The sequence below is a fragment of the Catharus ustulatus genome, chromosome 6 (assembly GCF_009819885.2).
Source record: "Catharus ustulatus isolate bCatUst1 chromosome 6, bCatUst1.pri.v2, whole genome shotgun sequence".
NCBI classification, from domain to species: Eukaryota; Metazoa; Chordata; class Aves; order Passeriformes; family Turdidae; genus Catharus; species Catharus ustulatus.
In genome coordinates this window covers 27,070,833-27,097,058 of record NC_046226.1, presented here as the reverse complement: position 1 = coordinate 27,097,058, position 26,226 = coordinate 27,070,833, and the positions used below count along the sequence as shown (strand labels likewise).

The window sequence follows — 26,226 nt, the reverse complement described above, 5'->3', positions numbered from 1 at the left end:
TGTGGTGGTTTTTTGCTGAAATCAATTTCTACAGTTTTGCTGCTGTATCTTTACAGAATTAATTTTTTTAAATTACCTTAAGACAGATTCTATCAATATGCAGGTGTTATGCTGTGTGCTGATTTCAGAGAAGCTCGTTACAAAATGCTAAACACAAAGGGGTAGATTCCCTGGTCTGTCAAGATCACTTCATGTTCAACTTTACAATTTCCAGAGTGAATCTAGAGCAGTTGATAGTAAGAGTAGAAAATACTCATGTCGTGAGTGAAACTCTCATTGTTTATTAGGATTTCTGATGTTCAGTGATGTTAACCCGTGAGAGCATTTGTACTCTGAATGTAGTCTTTTTTTGTCATCAGCTTCACCTGCTGCTGTATTCTTTTCCTCCTGCTTCCTATTCCCCTTTGCATCATGAATAGCATCAGCAAAGAATCTTTAAGTGAACTAGGAGAATCCAACGAACATAAACCAAAATGGGAGTACAGGCAATGCTGCCCATAAGCACAAATTAAATCCAAACCCATCATTTTTCGTTTATATCAGGGCCAAGTATCGAAAATTTGCTTGCTTACAGCCCCAGGAAAAACAAAGCACTTTAAGAATCACCAAAATGTGTTTACTTGACTTTAGTAGCCTCTGCAAAAATAGTTTATCTTCTCAATGTTTTGGTTCTATAAATTGTAATCCCAGAAACACCAAACAAGATAACTCATGATCAGTGCAAGATCTATTTTCATGTTTGATTCTTGCAGTAACTTCATGCTTTCACAGACAGTTAAGCTATTGGCAACTGTATAAGAAGATAAAACATCTGGAAGTTAAAAGTAAACAAATTCAACCTAGGAATGAGATTTACATTTTATAACAGTGAAATAAGCTAGTTTTACCAAGGAATTCTATGAATTTACTATTATCTATGTCTTTAAGTCAGGGACAGATGCAATAACAAAATATTTTCTCCAAGCCAGAAATTTGAGAGCTTAATATAGTCAGCAAGGATAAGATTAGGGTGCATTTTATAAAAGTGGGGAGATTAGATTATGACAATTTCTAGAACTTCAGATCTGTGAATCAACCCAAGTTTTGTCAGAGAATATTTTGGCAGAATGCCATTAGAGATGAGAAGAAGCTTTCAGCTTTCATCATGCCAGCAAATAGCAGAGTTCATTTATAGCAGCACCATAAATCCTTGAGAACAGAAACCTGAAATAAGGGAAATAGAAAGAAACAGAGGGAAAGTTTCTTTTGCTTCTGTCTCAATAGCTGTTCAGTCACAAAATGAGTTCAGTGTCACTGCATTCTCATACTCTTTTGAAGGTAGCTATTAGTGTTCCTAAATATCATTAAGAATGTAAGAATGTGTAGAGCTGAGGTATTTTCTGCAGTGACTAAAATATACTGTAAGTGTTATGGTGATTTTTTTAAACAGAACGTTTTGTAGTTCTAAGTTTGGACACCATATTGTCTTGGACAGATCAGTGGAGTGACTGCTGAAAGACCAGTGTTCACACAACAGAGAACTTCCTTCCCTGGGACTGTACGTGGTGTCCATCTGTACCTCAGTTTCCCATTTTAAATGAAAAATAATATTTCTTTATCTCACATGATTGGTGCAAGTGTGCAATTCACTGGAACCTAGCAAACTTGATCTTGTAAAAGGCTGCATTAGGTATACCCTTGCTGGTGGCTGTTCAAAAGAGGCAAAGTGTCTCTCCTAGGCACAGCAGCTGTTGGAGATACAGAGAGACTCTCTTTCAGCATATCCTGCATTGTTTAGTTTCCAATATTCCTACACAGACTTGAAGTTCATAGTCATATCTCATTCCATCACGTCACAGCTTATTTCTGTTTGTGGTGGTGTACAAGCACACTTTCCATGCTCCTTGGAAGATACAGGGATCTTAAAGAGATCCTCAACGCCTCATTCAGGTAGCCAGAAGCAGGATTTTTTTTGTCTTTTTCCCTTTTCCCATTATTTGTGTTATACTTCCTCTCATATTTATTGCTTCAGTTTTCTCTGTCTTAAATTATTTAAAATACTAAAATATTATTACATTCAGAACCTCCATTTTTACAAATTAATTCAGAGTCTAATTTTCTAAGACTCTGGCAGTTAAAAAATCATACAATCTGTCATTTATATTAGCTTTTAGAAACAATGGCCACTGTACTATAGTCCTTTAAATACTATCCAGCAAATGTAGTGGTGTTGTTAATGCTCTAGAATTGAAATATAACTTGGAAAAATTTGTTTCACCTTAAGGATTGTCTGGTTTTTGCTGAAGAAATATAGCATTGTCCTGTTTTAATCACCAATGAGGAAGATGGAAAGCATCTGTTAAATACTCACAGGTCTGTCAGAGTGTTATCAGCCTCAGGTATTCTGAAGAAGTCTAGTCCTTAGTTCTTACTGTTCAGTCATCTTTATATGCTTAATTTGTTTCAGGGGCTATTGAACTTCCTATTGATAAGGCAAAAAATCACTGCTATAGCATTTGCTATCAAAGCTGTTAATAACATAAAAAAAAAGAAATATTTTCTTCTAATTTAAAATACTCCAGTGACATTTGTCACGTGTACAGATTCTTGCCAACTCGTATAATTTAAAACATTATCTGTTTGAGGAAAACATATGTTAGAAATTTTTAATTCAGTGATAGGAAAGACACAAATGAAGTATGCATGTATGAATTTTGTATTGCATAAGTTTCCTCTTTCTTGAAATATGATTAAAAGCCAAACATCTGGATTATGTTTTAAAAGCTTGAATTTCCAGTTTTCAGAGAGATCCAATCTATTTTGACACTGCACACTTAGCCTTAACATTTTCAGCATGCTGTTAACATTACATGATATTGTAAAAAAAAAAAGTTCAGGTTTAAACAAAGTTGGACTTTGCCTATTGCTAAAAATATTTTCTGAAATAGCTTTTTCTGCAGCATTCACACAGCCATACTTTAGGCTGCATCAGCAGTTCTGTTATATATTTGCTCTTGAGAGCAGTTTGATCATAAAAATAACATTCCAAATTGAGAAAATTTTTTCTTTTGTATAAAAGTACGATGTTTTTCCCTAGAATAATATTAGAAATGAAATACTGAGTTCTTAACAACTTACAAAATTATTGTAAAATGAGATTATTCCATTGTATATACTGATAATGTCGGGGGGTGTCAAATTTCTCCTTTTGTTTTAACAACATTAATGTGTACTGGAAAAGACAATCACTATTATTTGCTGTCTCTTGAAAGGTTTAGAGTATGGCTCTCTGCAGATGATTATAAGCAGTTAACTATAAGACTTAGTTTTTAGCGTGTTTTGCAATAGTTTTGATACCATTGTAATGGTATTGCTGTAACAGGAATTGCAGCATGTGCCAGTGTTTTAGATAGTGGAGATCTTTTAGCAGTCCACATGGACCTGCTGCATGTGCCAGCTTTGACAAAACACAAGGGACATTATAAAGAAAAAATCAAATAGCACAATGTAGAAATTATGGCTTCCACTTTATTTAATACAGTACAGGATGAAAGTTTAAAATAAAAATAACATTTTTTATTATAGCTGTAGGGCTAATGGAGAAATCTGCTGTCAACACCCTTTCCAGTCAGCATTTGGATGGGCAGTCAAACAGATGTAAGTTCTATTGTGTAGGAAAAAGTTCAATTACTTTAAAAATCATGTTGTTACTCTAGATACTGCAGGTAGTGGGGCCTGACATCCACATGTTCTGAGGCTGGAGACTGAGCAAGCTAGAGGCAGAATTTTTCTGACCTTGACCTGAGGTTGCTCACCAGCCTGCAAAGACTGTAGGGTTATTGTCACAGGCCAAGCATGACTTTCTTTTCTCACAGTTGACAAGGTCTAGTTATTTGCATTACTAAAGCCATTGTGCCTTAAGTGGTGTGTGTATTGATGTTTGTGGAATTACCTGTTGCCTTGGTGGAGACAGAATTCTGCCTCAGTTGATCTGACGAGCTTCAATTTTCCATTTGGATGTTTTTCCAGGGGGGAACCTCTTCCAGGAAAAGTATAGCAAATAGGTAAGAAGATGAGGATCCAGAGGTATTCTACCCCAAACACATCCCAGTAGTGTTGCTGGAAGAGTGAATAATTTATTTGTAGCTTTTCAGTCAAGCTTCACTCATGGAAGGCTATTACTGATCAGCATTAGCATTCTAGCATTCAGGAAAGCCAGTCTGTGAAAGATAAATGCTCAAGACCATCCATTTCAAAACAGAATGATGCCTGTAACATATAGCCTGACAATAGTAGGTGCATTTGGAATTAAATCTTTGTGTAGAGGAGTTCCAATTTTATGTTTCATGCATACTGCAACAGTAGGCACAGCTTAGCAGACGAGAGGATAACAGGTTATAAATGATTTTCTTTGAATATCTCCAAAAAATCTCCATAATCTTACAATGTTGTATTTTATTTTGTAAAAATGTAAATGTAAAAGTGTATTAGTATGAGATTTCAAGAATATCCAGCCAAGGATGGAGCTGCAACTATACCTCTTTTTTTCCAGGCCGAACTTTTTCTCCACCTTCAAATGCATTTTCTGCTCAGTAATGGACTAACTATAGTAATACACCAGTATTTTTTGATCTCCCTTACTCTGTGGGGATTTTTTCCACCTCGAAAAAATATACCTGAGCATTAACCCAACAGTAGAGTAGTTCAAATTTCTAAAGAGTACTATTTAAAAAATTTAATATCCATTTTCTAGGCAACTACATACATGTAAATTTAGCTAAATCAATGTCTAATATGTTAAGCATGTCTGTTGGTTGCAACTGTATTTGTCTGTACCAGAAGTCACACTTCTGGTGCAAGATATGAAAACAAACTGAAAACCAACAGCATTGTTGCAAGCAGTGCAAGGCCAATCTCAGAAATTCCTTTGTAAATCAGCCAAAGATCCCAGTAAAACATATGGTTTACAAGATTGATAGGTTGTTAAACATGAAGTGTACCAACTCTGTGGCCTTACCTTAACTGCACTAGAACCTGCGCAGGCAGCTCCATGTTCTAACATGGTCTGCCGGGGCTTGCCTTTATGTATGGGTGGCCATCTTGGATCTAGTGGGCTCTTAGCACCTGGTACCGGATTACCCTCTCCATATGAATTGAAACAACTATTTTGGCTATGTGTTCTCAGAATTTAATTCTGTTTAAAAACTGGTTAATAGCACAGTAAATAGCTGGTATTGCTACAAAATTGCGTTCTGAAGGTAATGGGATTGAATTTCAACCCAAGTTGACACTCAATTACAATTTCCATATATCTAGCGAATAAGCCAGTTCTTGGCTGCTATATTAAGGTGGATGTCTTCCTGCTTAACTGAACACTGTGCAAGACAAGCCAAATGCATAATAAAGCCAAATCAAGGCTTAATATATGCCCACTCAAATTTTTATTGTTTGTATAAAGCGGCAAGCTTGCAGAACAAACTCAGAAATGTGGTTTTCAAAAATTTAAATAATCAATATTTGAACAAAATTCCACTCTATTTAGAGTAACAAAGCTTAAAAAAAAAAAAAAAAAAGAAAGAAAAAATCCAAAACAACCAAGCCTTTAAAACTTCTTACTGAATTACTGCCATCAGCCAGTAGATCCATGGGGCTTGTTCGGCTAAAAGCCACAACAGACTTTGTAATGCAATGATGTAATCTTGGCTTTGTGTCATTTATATTCAACCTAAAAAAACAATTTTCCTGAATAGACAGGCTGACAACAATATTGTTCGGTGTTGGTTTTTATTTGGATTGTTTCCAAATGATTCATATGCCTCCACAGCAACACCCCATGCCTGCTTGAGTTTTTACTCTGAATTCCGAAGTTTCCCCTTTTTCCTCACATTTTATTTTGCTTTTAAAGTCCCAGTTATGTTTGTGAAACTAACCAGCTCGGCCACAAAATTAGGATGTATCTTGCAGAGTGCATTCATTTTACTTTTTGCATATTTTTCCTGAGGTCATGTCAAGGTTAGTTTGAATTCCATCCTACATTAAGACTTCTTTCACAGCTATTTAGCTCTGCAGCCTGCGCCCCGCTGGGGTCTGCCCCTTGGGCACGTCAAAGCTTCAGACCTGACAAATCACACACAGATGAAGCTGTACAGTTTTTTAAACAGTTTCATCACTAACATGGGGTTTTTTGGGGGTTGGTTTTTTTTCCTTTACACTACAATTCTCCCATCCCCCACCCTCACCCCCCCCACCACTGGAGTTTATTCTCTGAATTGCAGTATCCTGAAGACTGATTTCCATATGGAAAATTCCCTTGCTCAGGCGGGTTGTAAAATAGAAATGGCGTTGTATAGTATGTGCCACTCACAGATCCCCAGAAACTGAAAGCACTGCACATCCTCTTTAATAACAAACTCCTTGTCTAATATCGCTAATCATATTATTAATACCTATTTGCACAGAAGAGCCTAAAACTATAAAGGCTGATAAATACTCAAAAATTGCCATCCATTCTGTGAACATGTTAGTTATCCAGGAGAGCTGTTAGCTGTTCACAGGAATAAACTTCTGTCATCCTTGGGATTACTCAGATGAGTAAATGTTCATCGGTGTCACGAAGTGACGTTGTGCTCGTTGTGCTTCAGCAGCAAACCTTCTGGGACTTGGGAAATTTGAAGTGGGTGTATGTGTGTGTGTATATATATAATTAGCTTCACAACTATCTGCAGGGCTTTCACCACCTACGTTCGTGCACAGACAGACCCACACACTCCCCATGTTTATGTATATGCATAAAATATGGTTTGAAATGTATAATGCAGTTTGCAGGTAAAAATACGATTTCTAAAATTCTTAACTGCTATCTGTTTTTTAGCATTTTGTTAAACAAATGGCGCAACACCATTTCCTGTTTAATTGATGAAGTTAAAATGCCTGGCTGCTAATGAGTGTATTAGCAAACAATATACCCTTAACAAGCTTAAGCAGCTCAGGATTTTAAAAAGCAGCTTACTGTCCTCCTCATTTTTATAAGACAAAATGTACTGCCTTCCACAAATTGCTTGATCGACTGATGAAGTACTATAATTATAGTTGTATTGCAGTTTTGACAAAGCCACAATAACAGATTGTAGTTTAGTCCTCACTCTAGGCACACATCTCTTTGCATTACAAAACCCAGTTTTACTGGTCTAATTCTTTGAGAGAACAAAAGACACCTGGAGATGTTAACTATATACTAAAAGAAAACTTGGAATCTAGGAAATAATAATATTGAAGCATGACTTTTCTTCTTGCAGTTAGTTCATTGGGAATGGTATCTAATGAAGAGTTGTCTAAGGGCTTGCTTGTTTGGAACTAATTAAAGACAGATATCCTAAATAGAAAAAGGATCATGGGAATTACATTAGGTGTCTGGAGACTTGTTATTCTTTTGGTACTCTGAGTAGATTGTGGAAGTTGTTAGGGATTCAAGAAATAAGGCAAGCTAATAAAAAGTTCTATTTTTCTGGTTATTGGCCAACTATTGTATTTTTGTTTGCAATAAGATTTGTGCCAACAGGCTAGGGGCTTGAATAAAACATTTAAACATTTGTGCATTAACACATTATGGTGAAAAGAGAGTCTTGTGCTTTCACTCGGTGCATTTCAGCCTTCAATTAATGTGAAAGCACTACAATGCCTATGCAACTTCTCTTGCCTAGTGGTGCACCATTTATCATTGCAGTTTTACATTGACCTTGACACCCACTTCATTAGAATAAAGATTGTCTACCATTTAGGTTACATTGTTCCTCTGCACAGAGACCCCATGCAAATTTCTGTTCAGATAGAAGAGCTGTGAGCCTGTCAGAGGTCATCTGCATTAAATGATTGCAGCTATTTTCCAACTGCTTCTTTTCATTCTACTCAATTCAGGCTAGGAGGATCAATCAAGCCCTCTGCCTGAAACAGTGGGACTGCTGGGAATATAACTGTTTTTGGTAGTAGTGGATATGCCCTAAACAGTATTAAATATTTAATATAAATTCATTAAAGGGCACACAAAGTCTTCAAAAAGACGTTACATATATAGTAAAATTTAAAATGTTGGGGTCACTTTAAAAAAAAAAAAGGCTGAACAATGAATACCAACTGCATAATTTTTTAATATAGGCAAAATTCAGTTCATGAAGTTGCTTAATATTTCTTTCAATGTGTTTATTTCTCAAGCTGCCACAGAAGGAAATGCATAGCAGACGTGTAATCTGCATTTGCTAGTTTCTGAAACAAAAAAACCTAAGGTGTCTGTAGGGGTTTAAGACAAAAGTGCTAAGATTTGTTTTGTTTTATAGGCATGCACCCATATGCACATGCACTCTCACACAAATACATATCGTGCTGTTGTGCTTATTTGTAGGGGGAAAAGGCAAATGGAAATAAGTTAGCACTCCCCTTCTTGAGTTTTCCGAGTGATATAATTGGAATTAAATTATTAATGGGAGATACTTTAAAAAGATTGTTTTATGATCTTCTATTAAAGAATTTGCAATTCATTTTAATATTTGTAGTTTGATTTATATCAAAGATAATGCAATCTATGTCCAATTAACAATACATAGCCAATGTAATATGATTTCCAGATCATGCAAATGGAATAAACTAGAAGAGGAAAAACTGATTCTTAACCTCAGATGTAATTTGCTCTGTGAGTTCTGGCAATTTTAAATGACATTGCACTTTTTAATTTTTCCAAAGGCTCAGCAGCAAATTTATCCCAATCAAGAAAGCCTATTATTAATTTACAAGGACAATTGTAGGAGTCTTTATAATTTCTCTGTGCAATTATTTGCCATAAATTGCTAATACAGAAATACATGAAGTTTGCAAGAAACAGAGACTGCTTTTCATCTAGACAGATCACACTGCCCAGATCTTGAATGTTGCCCAGAGGTTCTAGTGCTATTGACAACGTAAGAAATATAACTAAGCTTCTGGACAGTGTCTAAAATGTTTCACACTGACAGTACCAAAAAGGTAGAAGCATTAAGAGCTATTGTGAAGGGTAGGCTGGCCTCTAGCAGATTCCTTCACTTTGCTTGTATACAGCTGAGCTTTGGACCCTGGACTTTGGAATAAAAAGACTCTTTGTTCACCACTGAATGGCATTAGGCATGGGCTTCCTAAGGGGCCACCATGAAGCCTAGCATGAAGAGTGCAAACATTATCCAGAAAGCAAAGTGAGAATGTGTGTGAAGAGATGATGGACAAATATTGCTATGTATGCATATATATACACATACTATATACATACTATATATGTGTGTGTGTATATAAGTTTATATGTGTGTATACATTTATGTTACATATTCGGTGAATTTGCTTGCAGAATATTATTTATTCAATTTTATGCATGCACTATATTTTAAAAAATGTGAGGCATTGCTAGCTGTCCATGTACATTCAGATACCAAGCATATATGTCTGCATTTATTGGTGTTTGTCACAGTCAAAACACCCCAAAAGACAAATTTTTAAAATTTAGAATTTCAATGCAGGTAAAACTAAGGTTGTGGGCCACTCAGTTATGATCTTGGTTGTGTATCCTACAGTGCCATCTGACCGAAGATACTTTGTTAGTGTGTGAATGATGGAATGCAGAATATCTACAAATAGCACGCCCTTATTCCAGTAATGGAGAAAGTTCATTGGCTTAATTCTTCTGTACTTCGTAGCCATAGCTCCACTGTGTGTTCAGTATGTCTGGTCTCTTTTCACTATAACCAACAGAAGCACCATACAAAAGTCTTACAATGGATGTCTTAATCTCTCTGTGTGCTTTTAGAGCATTATTTTGAATTCCATCATGCAGGCTTTTTTTTCTTTTTTTCTTTTTTTTTTTTTTTCTTTTCTCTTCTGAAGTTTTATTACAACAACAGAATTCCCAGGGAGCTTTAGGGGCAAGGTTCGCATAATATTGCCCTAAAGTTTTGCTCAAGGGGTGGAATCTGCTGATCTCCTGATCATCTTTTTGTTGTGTTTCTCTTTCTGAAAGATGCAGTGCGCAGTCTTACAGAGTTGTTAACTGTGTACAGATTTTTTTATTGTTTACCAGACAGTGCACATCTACGAACCTTTCATGATGATTTCTTTCTCTGACCTCTCAGTGACTAGGCATCTTGTTCCTTAACACTGAGGGAGGCTGAAAAATGCTTGAGTTGCTCAATGTGTGCCTTCTATACCAGTTTCAAAATGGCTTATTCTTCTGGTTTCCATGGTGACAATTAACACTGTTACAAGGCATTGTTCCAGTCTCCATTTGGACAGAATTTTCGGGTGTGATTTTTCACACAAAAAATGTTTTATATAATTTTTTTAAGAAAAAAAAGAAAAAAAAAAGGCACTGTTTAGCATAAAGTGTCGAAAAAATGTGTCTCAATCAGCCTGCCTAGATTTCTTAGAATGTTTTCATTAGGGGAAGTAAGGTTTTAACTTGCTTTGTTTTATAATTAAACTTTTTTTGGCTTCAATATTTTTGCCAAACTTCTTCATGGATAAATGGTACTGTATTTATTTTAATTCCTTTCTTCGTCCTTTGAGAAGTATTGATCATATTGAGAGAGAAGGAATAAAAGGCCAAATTATTTAACTTACGTAACAATGTTTTTGATTTCTTTTGAGTCCTCAGGAGCACAAAACCAGGCACACATGCACACAGATAATCATGCTGTAAATAGTTTACAGTATTTCCAGTACATTGTTGTTTGGGGGATTTTTTTCCCAATTTATATAACAGGTGTTGTGGGAAATTAAATATTACCTATTCTTTATTATTGTGTTTATTGCGAGAAACCTGTGACTTTAATTTCCTTAATCTCATTTTTTACTATTAAACAGCAAGCTATATCATAACATCCACAGACTGTCACAATAGAGCAGTCTTTGCTCACTTAAAGCTGAGGAAAGAATGAATTTGAAGATTAAATTGTCTTCTCACCACAGGATTAAGTAGTCCTACTAGACTAGGGTTGTGCTGCACTGATAGAACTGGTAGCTAATTTTTCCATGCAACTGCTCAGAGTGTAGGTGTTTAATGGATTAAAAAATAGCATTAGCAGTAGCATCTAATGCTATCAGTTCTCAAAGTGTACCTCCTGTACATTTAGCTCTTCCTTTAACTTAAAATAGACACTGCGTGTCAAATATCCAGGAGTGAAACCATAGTGACTCTCATTCATATATCAATACATCTGATAATCAACTGCAATCTCTCATCTTTTACTGTTACTGTATAATGCATTTTCTATCAATCAGCACTTTCGTCACGCTTGTTCATACACTAGGTTACACGGTGACAAAGACAGCACATACATAAAACCTAGCTTATTTAGTTTTTAATGTAATAACCTTTTATAACATCTGTTACACTATTTGGATTATGCAGCACTGAATTATTTTATCTAGTCTAAAATTAAATGAAATACCTTCTGTTTTTAAGTTAACAAGACCATTGTACTTATGAAACATGCAGTGTGTTTTATTTCATCATCAGTCCTGCACTGCTCAGGAGCATCCCCAGCCCCAGCCCAGGCAGCAGCAAGTGCCAGCCTAGAGCAGGTGATGAGCAATAACTGTCTGTGCCTGCACCAGTGACACACAGCTAGAGGACTCTCTCAGTCTATTAATTCACTTGACAAAAGAAGGGAGTCGTGCATACTGGATTTCAGTGCCTAGCAAATTGGACTCTGGATTCCCTTTGATATTACATGTACTTATGGAAATAATTATGCAAATCCTTTTCGGCTATATCATCTTTAAATAGAAATCAGATTACATAAAGAAGATTGTAATCTCCTCCAGCAGCCATTCTAGCCGAGAAGGCAATAAAACAGGACCAGGAATCATACTTGTTGAACACGTCAGTCGAATAAAATGGTGTTGCCTCTTGGCAGGTTCAGCCATAGTGCCCAACCTTGTAGGTATTGCCTACAGCTGTACACATCTCAAACAGCCACAGCACAGCGAGTATCAAATGGCAAGTTCTTTATAAACAATTCCTTGGGTTCTACCATGCATATTCATGCAATTTTGGAGACTCAGACACCTGATCAGTGTTCATTAATAATGAGAAATGGTTTAAATCACCTCATTTAAAACATTTGCTCTATGATCCACAAATGACTAATATTTGCTGAAGTTTACATAATACAAATGATGTGCATGTGTTGTGTAAATGAGAGATTAAAATATGAAACTAACAATATGCAAACATATGCATGAAAATGCTGAGAACCTGCTAGCTGAAACAGTGATTTCACACCTTTATTATTTTCTTTAAGCAGTCTGCAATTGTATTTTTGCTTTGTTTTCCTACAGAGCATGCTCTTGGATCTGGCAAAGGCACCCACATTTCAAACATTTCTAATTCTGGTTTAATTTTTTATATTTAGCCTAGTTATTAACATTTTCAGTATGAGCTGCAATAGCAGTTTTCTTGACTGAATTTGAAGCAAAGAAAGCTTAAGGAAGCAATTTTATAATACCTTCGCATAATTTATGTCTTGTAAACACCTTTACAAGTACATGTGCTGAACTCTCTTCTTTCAGTAAAAGGCAAATTTTTGACCGTATCAGAAGTTCTATTTCAATGAGTCTTTTCTCACATAATTAGTTGAAATATATGGAGGGTATGTATATGCGGATGTCTGTGTGCTTTGGGTTTTTATTTTAAATTTACTGTATCAACTATGAAAACATAATTAACCACTATAGTAACTATTATATGTAATAGTTAAGTCAGGTTTTTGGAGAATACAGTTTTAAGAAAAATATTTATTTTCCAGTTTGTCTGTATATTAGAATATTTTTTATAGACTGTGTAAATAATATAGACCTAGATATTTAGAAAGTCCTATGAAAGAATTTTTGAAAGAAGCTTCCGGTTTTATACCTGCTTTCTCTGTTCTTTTTATTTTATTATTATTTTTTAAAACGATGAATAAAAGTGTGCAAATGGAAGGTATTTTCAACTTGAAGAAACTGTTGGACTGTATTAACATTGTGGCTGTTCTCATTTGTGGGCCAGTTCACTGTTCCTGTTGGTTGATGCAATAAAAATCAAGTAACTGGTATTGTGTTTTAGGGGAGCTATTTCTAATTGTTTTTTGAAGGTCAAACTCTCACATTTTCAGGCCCATGTGTGACACAGAAACCATAATGGGAGAGAGAATAAATAAACTCTAGAGGAAACATAAGTATGATGTTATTTCCGTGGGGTATTTTGTTTCATTTTGGTTTGTTTTCCATGAAGAACCTCAGTGTTACTTGCTGAAGTAGCTTATTTTAAAAATAAGATACGTACCACCAACTTGAATGAGACAAAGGCAGATCAAGATTCAGATGGGAGAATGTAAGCGGATATTATTGTACTAGTGAATATTGTGAGAGAGTGAATGTTACTATGTGTAAGCAATTACTAACTTCCTGCATACATGTGTCACCCAGAAGTCTATGTGCATGGTACCCAAATCTCTTACGATAAGTTATGAGAAGGTTGACTGCTTAAAAAAAATAAAATTAGAAAATGTCGTAGAGCATGATCATTACTGGGCAAATACAATTAAAGTTTATTTTTTTAAGGAGAAAACTCTCTACAGCAGCTAATAATATATATTTCTTTTCATTTTAGAGATACAATGTAGAAATGTCAATCAGGCACCCAAAAAAGATGGAACTGCTTAGTAAGGTTGAAGCTCTGAAGAAAAGTGGTGTTTTACTACCAAACGATCTCCTTGAAAAAGTGGATTCAATTAATGAAAAATGGGAACTGCTTGGGGTATTTGCATTTTTATTACTGTTTGTGGGTTATGTGTACATTTTTGTGTGTTGAAGTACACTGTCTGTCTGATTTCTAATTTGGAACACAAATATCTCTCTCTTTCAATCCACCACGTACATTTCAAACAAGCTACTCATTCTATTATAAAAACTCCATAGCCTTTTCCTCTTCTGTTAGTTTTTTTTTTTTATTCTATGCTTGTCTCCTGTCTGACTTTAATAATTTTAGTTCTTTAATACATAAAAAATGTAAGTAAAATATGCCATGTATTACGGGTATGCACCAAGTCAACTATAATGCAGTATATCTGATATACACTGACTGTCATGCTTGAGTGAATGTTAATAGAATTTATTCTGAAGGTACATGTTAGAGACATCTACTGTTTAACTATTTACTATACCTTTAAGATGAAAAGTGGTGTTGTCACTGCGTATTTCAGGTCACACTGATGGCTCAAAAACAAATATACAGATTCAGTACAAATCTGCATACCTGAAGCTGAGAATACAGCCAGGATATGTTTCATGCTGCTGTATTCATCTCACTTTTGACAAAAGCCAAAAAAGTTTCATGTAATTCATTTCACGCTATGATGGGCTGGGTCTCAGCCAAAGAGTGAGATACAACAATCTGGCAAAAAAAGCAATATAGGGATTCTGTTACCCAGAGACCGGTGATGGCACTGTGCAGGAGACACTATTGTCCTATTGTTGTAAAACAGCTGAGAGAGAGAGGTCAAACTATATATTTTTCCATCCACTTCTCTCCTTAATTGCCTTCACTTCAAATCAAGGGTAAGATAAATTTATAAATTACTTTAAATGATTAATTATAGATGTGTGATATTAGCAATACAGTTATATTGCATAATTTTGCATGCTATTATCCTAGTTTAAAAAATATTTCTAATATATTATGACTAAGCTCTACATGCAACCTGCCAAGAGCATTTTAAATACTGAGTTGTGTCACTTTAGGTTATGTGGTAATGAAATTACCAGGGGGTGGGGCTTTTTTAGTTAAGCAGAGTTGATCTAATCACTTCATTCTCTAAATGTGCAAATTGTCAGAAAATGTTAAAATTTGCCTTATGACCAGTGATCTTATTACTTTTAATTTTAATCTGCAGCATCGCCGAAAGCATTTTGAACTTGTTTGGTCATTAATAAATTTACTGATTAAAAAAGAACTTACTAACCCATTTTTTTATGTCTGATCATGACAACTTTTCGTTTTGTCATAATTTTAGATGTAAGCTTTACATTTATGAATTCTAGTGTATATAATCAGCTTAGTTCAGTGGCACTGGTTAAAGCTGGAAGGATATAAAACTATGAAATAAAATAATCATTTTTAAAATCTAAGGAAACTGTCTTAAAAAAAATTTGAATCACTTTGCTTCTCAGTATTTTAAAATCAAAATATACCTCCAGATTAGTTTTGCAATTAATTTTAGCATTTACAGAAAAATAAAATATAACTATTACAATGTTTCTGCTAAATGCAGTTTCATGAATAATAAGCAGAGTTTGATAGAGTTTTGTTTAATTTAATAAAAACCTCTGCAGAAACTAACAGCACTAGACATACTGTTTTAATTGGCATGATTACATTTTAATTGGCATGAAAAAAAATTAAAGACAAGGATTTTAACTTCTAACAATGGCAAAATAGAGGGATATGGTTTTTAATATTACTTTCATCTAAGGTGAACACTGTGGAATGGAAATACATTAGAATGAAATGTCAGTGGTGCGTACAGTTTAATCTGTGAAATTTTGTCCCCTGTGCTGAATATTACTCTGTCTCAATTGCATATTAAACAACCCTATCAAGGCAGGCATTGGCATCTGCTGTGCTGACACAAATTGTGAATTAAATGAAATTGATGTCCTCTGTCGTATATTTATGAAGACGGACCATTCTCTGAAGTATTCTGTTTATGAAGAATTTATGATTGCAAACTGTTCCAGAACAAAAAAGTGGCAATAAATTCTTTTTTGTGACCCTACCCTCCAAGGGCATTGATTTCACCTCCTGCTGCTACTTTTGTTGCAGCATAAAAACAATAGCTAGTGCTGGATTCCACTGAGGGTCTTCAAATTATCAATATTTGCACCATGAAAATAGAAGGGTGTTGCCAAGAAAGCATGTTTTTTCAGTTGTGATCTCCTAAAGACGTGATTTACAGAATGCCACATAGCAGATTAGTATCTGTTGCTCTAATTTTATTTGTGTTTTAGAGCTTGTTGTGGAAGCTCATTTCATTGTCATAAGTTACATTACAGTAACTTTCTATAGCATGCACTTTCAACAGACAGACATACCGGGTCACCTAAAACTGTATCTTCATGTTACAACAATTAACCACCACTAATTATCAGTTTAAAAGGTTATTGGGTGTGAGTGTCAGAGTATATTCAATATTCTACAATCAGTTACACAGATCTAGTGCTTATAATAAGTGTCAGCCTGACAGCCTCTTATAGGTCAGATAAAATACTGCTTTGCATAGAAGAAGCAGGCAACAGCACATCTCTCTTGTGAGGTTAAAGTATTGTCTTTCAAAATACTGAAAAGGAAGGTAACTTTCTACCCCTGGCCTCTTCAAAATATTCATCAAGCACCCAGTGTCTGCTATCAAAATGTTATTCAGTGATTCTGTTATTAGAAATATTACTTTGAAATGCTGGAGTAAATTAGTTTCATTAGCAATAAGAGATGAACTTTTATTCTGGTCCATTATCTCAAAGTGTATGCTTAACACGGAGAACTGAAATTCGAATTTGGTCTCCTAAAAAATTGGCCTTATGTTCAGGAACAGTGAGGATTTTTGGTGTCTGAATTAGTTCATCCGCTTTTAGAAACAAACCAGCTGTTTCGTTACCTAACTGCTCCTCTATATGGCTTCAGGGCTACATGTATGGAAATGATAACCTAACGGTTCATACCTCAAAAAATATCAAAATTTTTCTCCAAAAATTTAAATGTTACCTTGGGTAGGAGTCTGGTGAACTCAGTGATTGTCATATTTTCTGTTACTGCCCAGAAACCAGTAACACTTATGACCATAAGTTTCTAAAGCCATGGACAAATTCTGTAGAGTAACTAGTTTACGAAGTTATGAAGCATTTTGTCTCCTCCGTCCTTAATTACTCTTAGTAAACACTGATTTATAATCCTTCTAGCAAATTCAGTGACCCAGAGAGAACAGCATAAGTGAGAAACAAGGGTAAGAAAATGGAAATGTATTGAAACAAGGAAAAAAAGAATGAAATTGATTTATATTAGTCATAATTATTTAAAAAACATATCTCTAGTCATTAACAGATTCTTCTTGTTGCACATTAACCTATATATGTTTTGGTACATAAGACTAATCTATGTTTTTTTTCATCTGATGCATTAGAAAACCCTAGGAGAGAAGATCCAAGACACAATGGTAGGGCACAGTGGGTTAGGTCCACGTGACCTGCTCTCGCCTGAAAGCGGCAGCCTGGTAAGGCAGCTGGAGGTCAGGATCAAAGAGCTGAAAGGGTGGCTGAGAGATACAGAGCTTTTCATCTTCAATTCCTGTCTGAGACAAGAAAATGAAGGAACAATGAATGCTGAGAAACAACTGCAATATTTTAAGGTAATAAAAAAACGATCATAGCTTTAGTAGTGAAACTTCTCTTTATGGTGGGATAAAATGTTTATCATATACATAAAATAATGCAATGCATGTATAAATTTATACATTTGAATCTTCATTTATGTGTTCATTCATGTTTATTTTATTGAATCCTTACAATAATATTTATTTTATATTTTTTTTTCTGAAAAAGAGGGGGTTTTTGCACCATGATTGTTAAAGCAATAGTATTCTTTCCTTCTACCTCACTGTGAAATATAGAATCATAGAATGGTTTGGGTTGGAGGAGACCTTAAAGATGATCTATTGCCACCCCCTCTGACATGGGGAGGGGCAAAATAAAAGCAGCTGAATTTTGTCACAAAAAGCTTCACTGAATTTCACTCTCTGCTTAAGGTAATTAAGGTCTTGTGTGATCATCACTTTAACAACTTGTGTCTCTGCACATATGAATCAAGAAAAGCTGACCTGAGGTAACATTTACAGTGAGCTAAATCTAGCATACATGAGGAAACATTCCAGGTTATGGTTACTAGATATGTGGAAAAGACATACACGCTATGAGATTTGCATTAATCTAGGCCACATCCTCAGCCTAAGCCTGAAGATTTATAGAAAGGAGGGAAAAGACTGTAGTCACAATGCTTTATTCAGATGATAAGCTCTTTCAAGTGAAGGCCAGTGCTCAGCTTTGCAACTGACTCAGTGGAGATGACGTGTTTTGTTCCATTCCCCATGAGTAGTGGTAACATTCAGGAAAGAGGGCTAATTTAGCGAACACACCTGGTAGAACTGTGCAATTTTTTTCTGTTCATAGTTTCTAAATAAACTCTCACCTGAGTCATCATTACAGGTCACTTCATTCTGCAAGTGATCTTTGACCAAAGAATAAGAAAGGAATCACAAGTCATTGTTGAGCTTTAGAGGTAAAGAGGTTTTTTTTCTCTTCCACTAGTACATCAGGGTGTCTAGGACAACAGCACTCTTGAGGTGATGGACAATTTCTTAAATATGCACCTCGAAGAGTATGTTGCCAACACTTCTAAATGTACTTTTTTTGTACAAATGTTCAAGAAAACAACAGCAGAAATAATATTTTCTTCCCATTTAGTCATCCCTTAACTCTTAATTTTCCAATCATGATGATTAGTGAGAAGGGTGTGTATCATTGTAGATAAAGCTGGTGGTTTTCAGGTTCCCGAACTTGTCCATTTGAAAGCAATTTTAAGTTTCTTATGACTTCAATACTATTTTTTTAAATGATTTGCAGTCTTCTGCTAATGGGGGAAAAATTCATGATGATTCTGTTTGATCTATCAGCAAACTTCAAAGCAAGTGATTAGGAAGGACTGCTGATAGACCTGCAGAACTTCACAGCAACAGATGCATATTTTCCATAGGAAATGGCAGGTATTTTTATTTCTGTAGAAAATTATGGTATTTATTTAAGTGCAGAACTATGTATTTTAAAATCTAATTTCAGGCAAGCTTTTTTAAAATCTATTTTTTTAATAGTCATATATATATATACATATATATATATATAGAGAGAGAAATACCTTGCCAATCTTGTATATTTTGTACATAAATCTCTCAAATTAAATCTTTTTATATATATGTGAAATGATATCTAGAGTCAATAGCTCTAGAGATGTAAAACAGTATAATGTCACCCACCATGATGTAGCCAGAATATTTCCTTACTCAGTTGACTATCTATTAATTACACAAATAATACATTAATTATTTTCAAAATGGTAGCCATTAGAGTATAAAAAATAATTACCTATCAAACATGGTGAGAGCACATAATTTTGTCATATATATTGAACCATCTTTGTCTCATTAAATCTGAAATCCACTATAAGTAAGTTTTCCATTCTTCACTGATCTCCTGGGGAAGTGTATAAAAGAGAAAATGGATATAATTAACAATATTGCGATGTATAATACATATATTTGAGAAAGAGCATTTAGAACATTTTTAAAAACATTAGCTATGCCACTAGTAGAAAACCTGCTGGGGTTTAGTTTGGCTTACTTTCCACTTAAGAGTTTAACCCTATTACTATTTTCACTGTGGTAAGTGAATCATTGTTTCTTAATGGAACTTTACTGTGATGCACCATCCCAATATACACAACCACTGTACACAGGGAAACATTTTTAATAAAATAAACTCAACAATATCATTGATTTTCATTCCATAATGTTGTGCTTTAAATTATACTTATGCCTTAGGAAAAGCAGTTATTCCATTTTTGAGGTGTTTTCCTTCAATTTTGTGTTTGGAGGATGAATCGAATGGGTAGTTCACAAGCAGTGGGGACTCAAGATGAGAGTGATGTGGCAGGAGGAGTAGTAGGAAACTATTTTGACTTCTTTGTCTTTTTTATAGAAGATCATGCCATATAAATTTGAGTGTTCTTTTTATTAAAGAATTTGCTGCTGGAATATTTTCTTTTGGAATACACCTGTGTAATAATAATACTTATAATTTCTATAGTACTGTTCAGTCAAGGAGCTCTACATGCTGCACAAACATTATTACTGAACTAAGCCCCACTAAACATTTAAGGTAGCTATTATTATCATCCCCTTTTTAGAAATGGGGGAAATAAAATATGTGGAGATTAAATCACTTTTCAAAGCTCTCACAGAAAATCAAATGTAGCCTAACCACAGCTTCTGTTCAAGAAGGGAGAAAGAATGAGCACAAGTTGCTGAACTGTAAAGGGGGAAGCCCCGATGTCTGACTCCTGTTATTTCTTCTGTTGCAACACAAAATGTAGACTAAGAAAATAAAAAACCCTCCAAATTCTTGAGCTCATCATAGCTACAAACATATATTTTATTTATTCATTGTTTTATTCCTCTTTAAGTCCCTTGAGTTTGTCTTTTCTAACTTTCCACAGAAAAGTATGAGGTCAAGAACCAGAATCTTACCTTTTAAATGAAATACAAGATTCTCAGGTAAACACATAGTTCTAGGCCCTGAAATACCAAATATAATGAGACTAATAATTGGCACAACTGATTTACTAAACTAACAATGTACAGCTATTTTGTGGATCAGGAGAGATTTGGAGATGCAAAGAATGAAAAGCAATAATAAAAAGAGTTTGCATTCTTTCATGAAAGTTTTACTAAGTTTTATTTGAGTAAGGTCTAGCCAGAAATTTATGTGCCTGTTAGCTTGTCAGTAGAAGTGGTCTGCCACGTTTCTTTTATGTGTCTGGGACTTCAAAAAGCATGCTTTTTTCTCTGTAAAGTGCCCTCCAAAACCAGAAAGGGAGCCTAAATAATTAGTCATATATTTCTGTCACTTGCAACAAAACTTAAGTCTTTAAGTGTTTTATGTAGAGAAATGATCAGCCACAAAAAGTTGTTTTAGCCTTGGCTCACAGACCAGCTACTTGAGAATAAGCTTAGACCTGTCTGTCTCAGAACCCCTTCTCAATCATGTACAACTGGGAAAGTGTTTTCAGTAGCAAGATTTATAAAGGAACCTGTTCTTTTTCTCCTCCAAACTTGAATGGAGAACAAGACTTCCTCTTCAACAGGATTTTTAACAGAGATTTTCAGCTAAATTGTGTTTGGCAAAAATAATGATGCCATTTCATGTCATTTTCTGATCTGGTTTTATTTGAAGCAATTGCCAACATGCTCTATAGAGTCATACTTGTCTTTTAAATCTTTATTTGTGTCTTTGACAAAAATAGTTCTGGTTTTTAGAAGTACTGAAAGCTTGTGGTTTTCATTGACTTTAGTTAATATATCCATTAAAGAAATCAGATTACTTAATCATACAAAACATGTTGAAAATTTCTTCTCATTTGAAATTTCTAAAAGTGAACAGTTTATTGAATTCCACAGCTAGTATTATTTGTTGCTGTTTCTTCTTGCCTTGTAAACAGTGTAAACTATGTGATGCTTATAACTATTTCTAATGACTAGACCCACACAGAACTGTAAGTTTTCATCTGCCACTACATTTATGACTTGAGCATACCAGATGATGTGGTGTCATTAAAAAATAAAAGTATTTTGCAGCAGCATCTATTTCTCCAATGCCTAAGGCAGCTGAATTTTCAGATTAAATAAGTTGCATTAGTAATTAATAGTCAATATGTCTTAGGATACTTTATGTATTTAGGAGTCAGCACTGTATGTCATGCAAAAAAAACCCAGTTAAACGTACTTTAATCAAATAAAACAAAAGTGAGTTCAGTTTGGGAGCATGTAAGATTATGGCCGAAATGAAGTAAAACTATTAATGTTGAATAAATGTTTGGAGACTCAGAAATTAAAGGAAATGCTGGCTGTTCCTACAGGTAGGAGGAATTGCTTTCACCACTGCATTTTGGATCCTTTACAGGTTTTACAATGATTTTTCTGGTGGAGCTGCAATCAAAGAGTTACAGAATTTCAATATGCATGCAACAAAAGCCTGCAAAACTGTCTCCCGCAGAAAGTCCAAAAGAAGTCAAGCTGGATTTAATCCTTTTCACAACTCTATAATGAAAAAAAAAGGAATTAAAAAAGGAAAAAAAATTCTAATAGATTTTATCAATTTCTCAGAAGAACTGTCACTTCAGAGACCTAAAACTTTTCATTGATGAAGAATTGTTTACCCAAATTTTGTTTGCATTCAATTTTAGCAAACAGAAAAGCGTACAGTACTAAATGTAACCAGGTAGGATTCCAAAGCTGAATGTAGAGTGATGCTTCTTACAAAGGTATGAAGTGAATTCAGACTGAATTTCTATGGCCCACCATCCAAAAGTAGCACTTCTGTGGACCACTGAAGTGGGAAGCCACATCTTTATAGTAAAGCAGTTTTTGGCCCTCATTCAATACTTGGGTATACCTCTAAGTTGATTTAATATACTAAAATATCAATGCACAGTACAGTAATTTCACGACCATAAGGTGCACCGGACTATAAGGTGCACTACTTTTTTTGCAGTGATGAGCTGTGTGGCACGCAACAAAGTAACGAATTACTGGCATGTGCTCATTTGCAAAGATTTTTCAAAGATCAATGTAGCCTTTAAATGCAGCCCCAGGCGCCCTCCCCATGCAGTGGGTCCCGGCACTCCTGCCCACCCCCGGCGCCAGCTGGCACAGCTCACAGCTCCCGGCTCCCACCGCGCAGCCACACTGCATCCCAGCTTCCCCTTGGCCTCTTTCCTGCGGCGCTTTTTCACTGCTTTTTGCTGCTTTTCTGCAGTGCTTTTTGCGCTGCTTTTCAGCGCTTTCCAGCGGCACTTTTTCGCTGCTTTTCCACGGCACTTTCCCACCGCTTTTTGCTGCTTTTCTGCAGCGCTTTTTTGCTGCTTTTTCACTGCTTTTCAGTGCTTTCCCGTGGCGCTTTTTTGCCACTTTTTGGCACTTTCTCGTGGCGCTTTTTCGCTGCTTTTCGACGCTTTCCTGGGGCGCTTTTTTGCCGCTTTTCGGTGCTTTCCCATGGTGCTTCTTGGTGCTTCCCCGCAGCTGCGCGGCTTCCCTCCGTTTCTCCCCGGCCGGCAGCCGCACCGGTTCCCGGTTTCCCCCGCCCGGCAGCCATGACTCCTGCGGTTCCCGGCTCAGCTCGCAGCTCACACTTCCGGGTTCACAAATTTCTGAACTTTGTACATCAGATAAGGCACACCAGACTATAAGGCGCACTTCCGGGTTCGGGGAAAAATTTTAGTCAAAAGGGTGCGCCTTGTAGTCGTGAAATTACTGTACACTCTGTATATGGAAATACATATAAACACAGAACCATTGGATATTTAATGTATATCAGATTTTGACTTAATATATTTATTAGCCACTGAAAAAAGTTCACTTTGTGTTTCAATAAGCTTCCCTATTTAAGGCAACACTGATATGACATAGAATTCCCATTTAACAGTAAATACTCTGCTCAGATAGCAACTGTCATTCCATCAGCTCATTTTGGCTGTGAATCCTGAAGCATAAATTCTCTGTTTTTTTACATTGTTACTTACTTTCTGGTTAATCAAAATATCAAAATTAATCTTAAAGAATATCTAGTTGTCTAAATCCCTTTCCCCCCACAATTGCTCCCTTTGCTGAGAGAAATAAAGAGACAGAAGAGCTCTGGACAATGACTGGGGTGTGGGATGGAGGTTTCTCTAGTAATAGGAAGAACTGAGCTCAACAGAGCTCAGATACAGCAATATTCTGAGTGCTTTGGTGGACAGAGAATAACCTAGTGGCTATTTTTAGGCTACGGATTCATATTTTGCTTGCTTCTTAGGTCTATTTTATGTACTGTCCCCTTATTTCTGATACACCAAGATGATTGCCCCACAAACAGCATAGGTAGAGGCATGTTAAAACAATCTAGCTACAGGGCAGAGATTTTCTCTGAGTTTCTTTTCTAGTAGTTGGAAGGGAGAAAAGTACTTTTGGGATGCAATTAATCTATTCTGGTTTAGGCATCCAAAATCAACAAATCTAAAATTCAGGCTACAGAGAAGAGGTACTGTACCTCAGAATACCTGCTTCTAAATGACTACCTCAGGCTCACATTCTCCGTTAGTTTAGATGAATCCCATTCAAGAAGTTATCAGGAGTATCATTAAGACAGAGGGACTTGGGGATGAGACTATTGCAATTCCAACTTAGAATGATTTACTGTTATCTGTGAGGTTCTTTTACATTAATTACAGGTTTATTTCTTTTCCAGAAAGGTTAAGCCCAAATTTCTCTTTCAGTCCTCCTGGATGTGCAATAGGGTGCTCATTTGAAACATCTTGTTAACTGGAACTGGTGATGAGGCAATTGAGCCCTTGTCCTTATCTTTCTTACTGTACTGGAGAGGCTTGAGGTCTCACTCAATCTGAGCAACACAGAAGACACTGGCTTACAGAGAAGGCTGTTCCAAACTGGCCATTATAAAGTAAAGCTTTCAATTTCATAGTGACAAAGGGCTTATAGTTTCTTTCCCAAGACTTTCATATGAATGACACCTACAGACTTTGAGCTGTATTTCCCCCTCTCAGTCATGGTCTCCTGAAGAGTCATATGTGTTAAAGTAAAAAATGGCATCTTTTGAGAGTAGATTCTCAGTTCTATCACTTACTATTTTCATTACGATTGAAGATATAATTGATTTTTTTTTTATCCATCCAAATGACTCCTTGAAAAGGAGACTGCTTAGTGTTCTGCTATTGCCTTGAAGTCCTGTTTACTGCAAAACCAGAATCATTCTCTTCTGTTACCATCAACCTGGAAAAGGAAAATGAGAACAAAGCTGAAGATGACAAAAGAAAAAGGGAAATAAATATTTCCACTAAACATAAGGCAGAACTGACTTGTACTGATTTACAGAGAGGGTTGGTACTTTTGTTGGTCTCAAAGCTTTACCTTTGTTACTGATAACATGTAGAAAAACAAGTATAGCGTGGACTGGGAATATAAGACAGTTAACAAAAATTCACAGCACTGTCTTCATCAAGGTTCACTTTGTACTACTACATGTGATTGGATAATTTATTTGATTGCCTGTAACTCCCCCTTTGGAGTCATAGCATTTTATTTTCAGGTGCAAATCTATACAATATTAGTGGATTATTGATTGAATAATGTCTCTGGAGCCATTAAATCCTACTAATGATGTTTTTCTTTAATTGGTGGATCATTGACCTAGCAGACTGCTGCCTAATTTTGGTTTCATATTGGCCCCTAATCTGATGGATTTTCTGTGCATTTTTGTCAGTGGGTGGTGGTGCAATATCATTCTTATGGAACCCCATCTTTCCCTTTATTTTCATGTTTTGATCACAATAAGAACCTCATTATGTTCTAAGCATTAGTGAAGAAAGAAGTAAAGGCCTCTTTCATGTCCCCTTAGCTGTTTAGTCTTCTCACCCCAATCCTATTGTCCAGGCAGTGGAAGAACGGCACTTGAAGCCGCAATAGTATGAGTATCTCTGAGTCTCTAAGACCATCATGGATGAACGATCACCACAACCAGACATTTGTTTTTTTATAATCCTTAGCTTTTTGACTGCCACTCACAGTTCATCTTGACCAAGTCACCTGCTTCTGTCCTTCCCTCTGATTCAAGCCTTCTTGTAGTCCTAAAGGGGGACTAGTCTTTGTATGTCAGTCATGTCCATCTAACTTGTACAAGAGGCAAGTTAGCATGAATTTAAAACTTAATGTATTTATATAATCATAGAATCATAAATTTTGGAAAAGACCTCCAAGACCATCAAGTCCAACCTTTGACTGAATACCACCATGTTAACTCAACCATGGCACTAAATTCCTTTCAGGTAGTTGTAGAGAGTGATACCCTGAGCCTCCTTTCCTTCAAGCTGAACAATTCCAGCTCCTTCAGCCACTCCTGATATGATTTGACTTCCAGAACTTTAACCAGCTCTGCTGCCCTTCTTTGGACATGCTCCATCACCCCAGTGTCTTTCTTGGAGAGAGGGGACCAGAAGTGGGCACCGGACTTGAGATGCAGTCTCACCAGTGTTGAGTAGAGAGGGGCAACTACTTCCCTAGTCAATGCGATCAATTGTCCTCATCTTATTTACCAAGTTAGGTACTGAGGTAACCACCCCACGCCTGAGAGGGGTGAACTTACCTCATCACAGTGCTGCCTGCCTCTGGTCAATTCTGTTCTAAATAGCTTCTCTTGTTGGGGATTTTCAGTTTTGTCTTGAATTGAAACAAAAAACTGTGGGGCTGTTTGTATATTTATGCTTAAGGTAAGGGAAAATAATGTACAGTAGTTTCACGATTATAAGCCGCACCATTTTGACTAAAATTT

General features: G+C 35.8%; 1 protein-coding gene across 4 annotated transcripts in view; it reads left to right on the top strand.

Moving 5' to 3' along the window:
- The window catches only part of AKAP6 (A-kinase anchoring protein 6), a 265,979-nt gene that overhangs the window by 202,871 nt on the left and 36,882 nt on the right, over positions 1–26,226 (top strand). For all 4 annotated transcript variants that reach the window (XM_033061959.2, XM_033061958.2, XM_033061956.2 and 1 more), the window contains exons 10-11: positions 13,643–13,789; positions 17,205–17,429. In XM_033061959.2, coding sequence (XP_032917850.1) covers positions 13,643–13,789; positions 17,205–17,429 — 372 coding nt within the window. The remainder of the gene's footprint in view (positions 1–13,642; positions 13,790–17,204; positions 17,430–26,226) is intronic.